This window comes from Hyperolius riggenbachi, chromosome 2, assembly GCF_040937935.1.
Source record: "Hyperolius riggenbachi isolate aHypRig1 chromosome 2, aHypRig1.pri, whole genome shotgun sequence".
Lineage (NCBI taxonomy): Eukaryota > Metazoa > Chordata > Amphibia > Anura > Hyperoliidae > Hyperolius > Hyperolius riggenbachi.
The window spans coordinates 22587626-22596986 of NC_090647.1; the positions used below are offsets into that span (position 1 = coordinate 22587626).

Consider the following 9361-nt stretch of genomic DNA (forward strand, 5'->3'; position numbering starts at 1 on the left):
CTGTGTAAAGAAGCAGAGTCTACTTGGCTGTGCAACATATGTCCAGCAGTGGCATTTTTAGCAACAGCATTGGAGGCAGTTGTGGATGCAGAGTAGTTGTTTCCAGCAGAGTCCTGTGGCTGTTGAATCCTGTTTGGATTCTTGGGTGAAATCCTGGTAAATTCTTGGTAAGTTGTAGAGCACTTTGTAATAAATGGCACTTAGGAATTAAATGGCACAAGTGACCTAGGCCACGAGTGACCAAGCTCCAGCGCTTAAATAGGTATGGTAGCTGCCATGGCTGAATTGGAAGTGATTCTGAATTAGAAATTGGGAAAACAGTTCAGCTGAGGATGGGAGTGGCTACCAAAAACCAGGCCTGCTGCAATAAATAATTACTGCTCACTGGGCCGGAACACAAAGGATTCACAAATGTAATATGGGAATTTACTAACACTGCTGAACTACTTAAATTTATATTAAACAATCTTAGTAGCAAAGTATGCAGCAGCGTACCAATTAAATCGTGCAGAGAACGATTGCAGTCACAGATTGTACAGCAGACTTTGCAAGGGAGTAGCAAGCGTACCAATTAAATCGTGCAGAGAACGATTGCAGTCCCAGATTGTACAGCAGACTTTGCAAGGGAGTAGCAAGCGTACTGGGCATATATACCCCTGGCTACATATACTGGGCATATATACCCCTGACTACATATACTGGGCATATATACCCCTGGCTACATATACTGGGCATATATACCCCTGCCAACATATACTGGGCATATATACCCCTGGCTACATATACTGGGCATATATACCCCTGCCTACATATACTGGGCATATATACCCCTGGCTAAATATACTGGGCATATATACCCCTGGCTACATATACTGGGCATATATACCCCTGCCAACATATACTGGGCATATATACCCCTGCCTACATATACTGGGCATATATACCCCTGGCTACATATACTGGGCACATATACCCCTGGCTAAATATACTGGGCATATATACCCCTGGCTACATATACTGGGCACATATACCCCTGCCTACATATACTGGGCACATATACCCCTGGCTACATATACTAGGCAACTATACCTCTGGCTACATATACTGGGGACTACTATACTCATGACTACTTATACTGGGGACACCTATAGACCTGGCTACCTGGGGGTACCTATTTTGGGGGAACTGCTGTCAGATTATCTGCATTTTTGTGGAACCGCTGTTATGTATTTTGGGGAACAGCTGCCAGATTATGTGTATGTTAGGGGAACGGCTGCTGCCAGATTACGTGTATTTTGGGGAACTGCTGCCAGATTGTGTATGTTTGGGGGACCACTACTGCCAGATTATATGTCCTTTGGGTGTTACGTGTATTTTGGGTGATCCGCTGCCTGGTTTAGCGTATTTTGGGGAACTGCTTCCAAATTATGTGTATGTTGGTCATTGAGTGACTGTATGTCAAGGTCGGAGCCGAAAAAAAATGATTTTTTTTACAGGGGAAAATATAAACTGCGGCTATTCTTACACTGTTATTGGCAGGGTTCTCAAACTTCACACAGTTGGTCACTGGGTGATTAGGATTAATATTCAGGAAAGTAGGTGGAGCCTACAACAGCCAATCAAAATTTACCTATTGATTTTCAAGGAAAATATTGAAACTGCTGCCATTCATACACTGTTAATGGCAGAGGCCTCAAACCTGCTACAGTTGGTCGTTAAGTGACTGGGGTTCAAATTCACTAAAGGGGCAGAGTCACAAACAGACAGATTTCTTTGCTGAATAAACTGCTTCCATTAGCACAATTTTGATACCAGGAACCCGAAAGCTCACAAACTTGATCATTGAGTGACTGTGTGTCAAGGTTACAAAAAGTGGGTGGAGTCAAAAACAGATTTCTATGGGAAAATGTAAACTGCAGCCCTTCTTCACTGTTAGTAGCAGGGTTCTCAAACTTTGCACAGTTGGTCACTGGGTGACTGGGATTAATATTCAGGAAAATGGGTGGAGCCTACAAAAGCCAATCAAAATTCACCTATTGATTTTCAAGGGGAATATTTAACCACTTAAGGACCAGGGGATTTTGCACTGATCGGTGCTGCGTGGGCTCTACAGCCCGCAGCACCGATCAGGAATGTGGCAGGGCGATCAGACTTCCCCCCTTTTTTCCCCATTAGGGGGATGTCCTGCAGGTGGGGTCTGATCGCCGCCGGCTACTATTGATTTGCGGGGGGGGGGGGGGGCTCCTCAAAGCCCTCCTCCGCAGCGTTTTCCGGGCTCCCCTCCCTCTCCCTTTACCTCTGAGCAGCGCAGGACGGATATCCGTCCTGCGCCTGATAGGATAGGCTTCTGCCTATCAGATGCCGGCGATCCCCGGCCAATCAGAGGCCGGGGATCGCCGATCTACGTCACGGTGCTGCTGCGCAGCAGCGCCGTGTGATGTAAACAGCGGGGATTCCTTCCCCGCCTGTTTACATTATGCGTGCGAGCCACGATCGGCGGCTCGCACACTGTTCACGGAGGCAGTCTCCGTGAACTGGCATGGAAAGGGTCCATGCTATACCACTAATGACCCGCCGACGCCTATCGGCGTTAGGCGGTCGTTAAGTGGTTAATTGCTGCCATTCTTGCACTGTTAATGGCACAAGCCTCAAACCTGGTACAGTTGGTCATTGGGTCACTGGGGTTCAAATTCAGAAAAGGGGGCAGAGCCACAAACAGCCAATCAGATTTGTTTCATGTCACTGGAAAAATACAAATTATTGATGCCAAGGACCCCAAAGCTCACAAACATGGTAATTTAGTGACTGTGTGTCCAGGTTACAAATACAAATTTCACTGGGAAAATATAAACTGCAGTCGTTCTTACACTGTTAATGGCAGGGTTCTTAAACTTTACACAGTTGGTCACTGGGTGACTGGGATTAATATTTGGAAAAGTGGGTGGAGCCTACAAAAGTGAATCACACTTCACGTATTGCTTTTCAAGGGGAATATTTAATTGTTGCCATTCTTACACTGTTAATGGCACAGGCCTCAAACCTGGTACAGTTGGTTATTGGGTGGCTGGGGTTCAAATTCAGAAACGGGGGTGGAGCCACAAACGGGAGCAGGAAAAAATGGCGCATACAGCAATAGAAACTTTCTGGCGCACCATTGAAAGGCACGGTAAACGTAATTTACCGTTTTTGAAGTGCAACATTCTGGCGCACAGCTCCTATTTTAAGTGCAGGAGGGAAATAATGGCGCAGGGCACTTCAAAACGATAAATTACATTTTCAGTGCTTTTCAATGCTGCACCAGAAAGTTTTTCTTTATCCTGCTCCGGGCGCTGTGGGCATGGACTGTGCTCCTACCTCCAGACTGTCTCTTCCACAGCGCTGTGTGCAGCGGTTATACCCCCGCTGGATCCTTTTCTCTATGCTCCGTGTGGGTGCTGGGAAGCGATGCTCCTCTCTGCTCCGGGTGCCAGCAGCCGCTGGGAATGCGTTCTCCTCCGGAGCTGGTGCACTGGACCTCCAGCGTGCTAATCCTCTTCTGTGCTGCACTTCTCCAGCCACGGCTTCCCCAGCGCTCTTCTCCTGTGTGCCCGGCTTCCAGTGCTGTGCGGGGCTTGTCAACCCCCACTAAATGCGGTCAGCTCAGTTTGCTCCCGGACAGGTGCTGGTCTCAGCCAGCCTGAAGTCTGAGAGCGCGCAGGACAGTAACAATAAGGGCCGCCGTTCTTGGAAATGAAGCCGCACTACACCTCTGTATCAACTCTGGCTGGCCAGACGAGCAGCAGTGAGTACAAATGTGTGCTGTAGGAACGTTTTAAAGACAATTACATTAAAACGCTAAATAGCGTTTTAAGCACATTTTCGTTTGCAGCCATGCGCCATTTTTTCCCAGCGCCACTTTTGACTGTATTCGCCACAAACAGCCAATCAATTTTTTTTTTTCATTTCAATGCAAATTATTGATGCCAAAGACTGCAGAGCTCACAATCTTGGTCATTGAGTAATTGTGCGTTAAGTTTAGAAAAAGTGGGCAGAGCCAACATCAGCCAAATACATACCCGGGCAATGCCGGGCAATCCGCTAGTATATCATATAGGAGACACACACAGTGATATTTGAGAAGTGAGATGAAGTTTATTGGATTTACAGAAAGTGCACAATAATTGTTTAAATAAAATTAGGCAGGTGCAATAAATATTGATTCCAAAATGTTAGAACTAATTATTGGAACTCAAATTCGCTTGGTAAGCTCAGTGACCCCTGACCTACATACACAGGTGAATCAAATTATGAGAAAGAGTATTTAAGGGGGTCAATTGTAAGTTTCCCTCCTCTTTTAATTTTCTCTGAAGAGTAGCAACATGGGGGGCTCAAAACAACTCTCAAATGACCTGAAGACAAAGATTGTTCACCATCATGGTTTAGGGGAAGGATAGAGAAAGCTGTTTCAGAGATTTCAGCTGTCTGTTTCCACAGTTAGGAACATATTGAGGAAATGAAAGACCACAGGCTCAGTTCAAGTTAAGGCTCAAAGTGGCAGATCAAGAAAAATTTTGGATAAACAGAAGCGACGAATGGTGAGAACAGTCAGAGTTAGCCCACAGACCAGCACTAAAGACCTACAACATCATCTTGCTGCAGATGGAGTCACTGTGCATCGTTCAACCATTCGGCGCACTTTACACAAGGAGATGCTGTATGCAAGAGTGATGCAGAGGAAGCCTTTCCTCCGCCCACAGCACAAATAGAGCCACTTGAGGTATGCTAAAGCACATTTGGACAAGCCAGCTTCATTTTGGAATAAGGTGCTGTGGACTGATGAAACTACAATTGAGTTATTTGGGCAAAACAAGGAGTGTTATGCATAGAGGAAAAACAACACAGCATTCCAAGAAAAACACCTGCTACCTTCAGTAAAATATGGTGGTGGTTCCATATTGCTGTGGTGCTGTGTGGCCAGTGCAGGGACTGGGAATCTTGTCAAAGTTGAGGGACGCATGGAATCCACTCCGTATCAGAAGATTCTGGAGACCAATGTCCAGGAATCAGTGACAAAACTGAATCTGCACCAGGGCTGGATATTTCAACAAGACAACGACCCTAAACACTGCTCAAAATCCAATAAGGCATTCATGAAGAGGAACAAGTACAATGTTCTGGAATGGCCAACTTGGCCCAGACCTGAATATAATTGAAAATCTGTGGTGTGAGTTAAAGAGAGCTGTCCATGCTCGGAAGCCATCAAACCTGAATGAACTAAAGATGTTTTGTAAAGAGGAATGGTCCAAAATACCTTCAACCAGAATACAGACTCTCATTGGAACCTACAGGAAGCATTTAGAGGTCGTAATTTCTGCAAAAGGAGGATCTACTAAATTTTGAACATTATTGAATATTAAACATTTTATGGGGCGTTCAAGGGGACATGCCAGATTTGATACAGGCCTCTATTAGAGGCAGAGAGGGCCCCGAGGTGGTTCCCATGGCCAAAACTTCAGCCCATACTCCAGTACACCATTCTTCAGTGGAGTGCCTTCCTCACTGCTGGGGCAGCCCAAAAATGCCGCCGTGTTAAGATGCAGCCGATGGCCATCTTAAATAGGATTGGGGTGGCCTTAGATGATTTTGCTCATCCCTCAACTACATCTGTCTACAGCTTAGACCTCATCTGCTGGCCTATCTATCAATGTCTGTGTGGCACTAGCCTCTAATCCTATTCATCTTTTCCACACAGACTACTCTGATCTCTCTGTGACCAGTGGGGTAATCCGAGTGCTATTTGCAGCAAAGTAGTCTGTTACTCACCAGTGGTGGCGGCACAAAGACCCATGGTAGATGCTCTACCACAAGTGCCAAAGTCAACAAGTCCTCTGACCATGACGTTCAAATTCCCCACCAGAGCTCGATGGCTCACTGTCATGTGACCACAGTAAATCCCTGGAGATCTCATGGGGAATCTAAAGTTGCAGGAGTGACACAAGGACTGCTCTAGCAGCCAGGAGAGGTGACTATGGTTACAAGAAAATGTTTAATGCATATTCTGAAGCACATAATTGCTTCCAATCTATACTGTATGTGGGGGCTGGCATTAAGAGGTGGGCCTGTTGGTGGGTCAAACCTTTTCTCTCCTTTTTGAGGGTGTCACTTACCAGTGGATGAGCCTATACTTACTTACATTTATACCTACTTACATTTTTAGGGTCGTAAAAGGAATTATTACAATAATAAATAAAGGAATAAATCAAAATAATACATTGGGTTGTCTATACCCTGGAGGTCTCGACCGAGATTTTGACTTACACCTTTTTCATGAAATTACAGGTATTTAGATTTGTTATGAAGGCGGAATGTGAAGGGACTTTGGATGTGATATCATACATTTTGATTTATTCCACAACCAGATAAGTGTGCAGCTTAATGGCACTGGCCGGGCTGCGCTCATCCTACAGCATGTGCCCGTGGCTGGTAGTGCACTGCGCATGCGTATGATGTCATGCTCATGACGTAGTAACATCATACGCATGCGCTTAGCACTCCCAGGCACGGACGGGTGCTGTAGGAGGTACGTAGCTCGGCCAGTGCTTGAGCAGTAAAGCTCGACTCCGGCGACACCAAAGAGGATCCTGAGGGGCTTTTAGGTAAGATACGGGGGGCAGAGAGGAGAACGGCAGGAGTGGTAGGCATCAGGACAGGTGACAGTATATGCCTGCTCCCCCCGTTTCTCTAGGTTTATTTGGCTATAGTATCCTTTAACCCTCCTGGCGGTAACCCCGAACGTAGTTTGGGGTAAGCCGCGCAGGAGGATTTCTCAGGCCCCGCTGGGCCAATTTGCATAATTTTTTTTTTTTGCAACACGCAGCTAGCACTTTGCTAGCTGCGTGTGCATTCCGATCGCCGCCGCTAGCCGTCGATTAACCGCTGTTCGCCGTGCCGCCCCCCCCCCCAGACCCCGTGTGCTGCCTGGCCAATCCGTGCCAGGCAGCGCTGAGGGGTGGATCGGGACTCCCTTTGACGTCACGACGTCGATGACGTCATCCCGCCCATCGCCATGGCGATGGGGGAAGCCCTCCAAGAAATCCCGTTCTTTGAACAGGATTTCCTGATCGCAGATCGCCAGAGGCGATCGAAGCGGGTGGGGGGATGCCGCTGCACAGTGGCTATCATGTAGCGAGCCCTAGGCTAGGCTAGGCTCGCTACATGATTTTTTTTTAAAAACTGCTGCGCTGCCCCCTGGCGGTTTTTAATAGACCGCCAGGAGGGTTAAAGCAAACCTTATGATATAATGAATTGTATGTGTAGTATGGCTAATGAATAGAACCTTAGCAGCAACAAAAAGAGTCTCATATTTTTCAGTTATATAGCATTTTTTTGCACCATACTGTCACAGTTGCAGTTTTAAAACCACACACTTTCAAAGACTTTGAAGCTAAAAAACAAAGCAGAAACTTCAGTAAAAAGAAGTTTCCTGCAGTAAAACCTTATCTCAAGCTGTCTCTCACTGTTTCTTGGCTGTTTAGGTGCTTCAGAAAACAGGACTGTATTTGGCCAAGTTGGGTCACATACATCAGAGAAGCTCTTTTCCATGGATAACTGAAGTTTTTTTTTAAACTCTTCCTGTACTGGAAACAATATGAGACTATTTTATTTGCTACTAATGTTCTATTTCTTAGCCGTACTACACATACAATTCCTTATGCCAGGAGTTTATTTTTGCTTTAGATTTGCTTTAAATGTCCTAAACATTGATCGTGTGATATCTTGGAATGTTGCACCTGCAGGTGAGCAAAAGAATTGCATAGCTCCAGAATTTCGCATTCGAGGGGACATTTGCTGGAGGACAGCGGAGGTCCACACAAAAGTTCAGCAGTGCTGCCACCAGCAGGAGACTAAAGGCACAGGTCATGACAAGAACATTACTATTTTTACTGCAATCCCTTAACTCCCCGTCAGCCTTGAAACCTAACGCACATTCTTCCAGCCTGTGGGCACCTATTTATTAGGGCTACACAATCATATCTGCTTCTGAAAATTGACTTCTATGAAAACATTCAAAAACTTCACTCTCAGCACTTTTTATTACGGGTGGCTTGCTTGATGACATTCCTGAGAGTTTTTTTAATTTCCTGAGTTCTGAGACAAAATATCATAGGGCTGGTAAAATGTGGAACAAAAGTATAGAGACAAATTAGCAACACATTGAGATCAGCATCCGGGATTAACTGTATCTGGTTATAGGTGTACACAGTCAGTCGAGGGATAAAGTAAAAACCAATAACGAACCAATGAGTGGTACACGTGTAGATTGCCTTCTGCCAACTGTCGGTGCGTCTTGATGAGTAGATCTTTGAGAAAATGATGACGTAGGAGAAGACGATGAAGGACAAGGGACATATGTGGACAATCATGGCGATGATAAACACGGCTCTTCGGACAGTGGCGGAATCCGCGCAGGAAAGAACAGCCACTGGAGTGAGGGAACAATAGCAGCTCTTGACCATGTTGGGACCACAGTATGGAAGCCATAAACCCAAAAACATGACCAAAAGACCGACGGCAGCTGCAAAGATCCAGAAGACTAAGCAGAGAATCGCCACCACTCTGTTGCTGATAATAGCGTGATATTGAAGAGGCTTACAGATAGCAACATAGCGATCGATGGCCATCACCATAATAATGAAGGAATCAAAAGTTCCCAGATAATGGACAAAGAACATTTGTGTAAAGCATGCTGAATACGACAAAGACCCATCCCCTAACCAATATTTGGCAATGATTTTTGGCAAGGTGAACATGTCAAAGAGAAGGTCAGAAGCCGCCAGGTTTGCAATAATGATGTACATAGGCTGGTGGAGATGTGGCTTCAGAAAAATCAAAAGTAGAACAATTAAATTGGCATAGAGAGACATAATAAAAATCAGGAAGAATGACATGGATGCCAGTGAGTACAAGTTTTCTGGAAGACCCGGGAAACCAATCAGGATAAAGTCAAGAACGTTTGACTGGTTCTGGGCAGCCATTGAATTGGATCAAAAATTCTATCTGAAATCAAAGAAAAAAAATTCAGAAATGGTTGCCAGGCTTGTCCTAATTTAAATAGAACCTGTATTTATTCTTAAAGAACAAGTGACACCCATGCTAACCTAGAAATAAAAAAATTGCCGAGCGGTATTCAGGATTGCTGAGTGGCATTCAGGATTGCCACAGCAGAGAGCATGAGCTGTTATGCCATACCACGAGGGGATCCATCTGAAAATGGCGCCTGCGAATAATGGCACACGGTGTTGCCGCTAATCCGTTTGCCGCTTATCGCTATTTAACGTTAAAGCCTTATTGTTAACGTTAAAGCCTTATCGTTATTTAGCGT

The 9361-nt window shown here is 45.5% G+C and overlaps 1 protein-coding gene across 1 annotated transcript; it reads right to left on the minus strand.

Annotated features, from left to right (window-relative positions):
- Positions 1–8060: 8060 nt before the first annotated feature.
- On the minus strand, positions 8061–9014 carry LOC137544667 (olfactory receptor 1M1-like). The gene has a single exon (XM_068265763.1). The coding sequence runs from the start codon at positions 9012–9014 to the stop codon at positions 8061–8063; it is 954 nt and encodes a 317-aa protein (XP_068121864.1).
- Positions 9015–9361: the final 347 nt, after the last annotated feature.

Coding starts and splice junctions, on each gene's coding strand:
- LOC137544667 (XM_068265763.1), bottom strand. CDS start 9,014: ATGGCTGCCCAGAACCAGTCAAACGTTCTTGACTTTATCCTGATTGGT.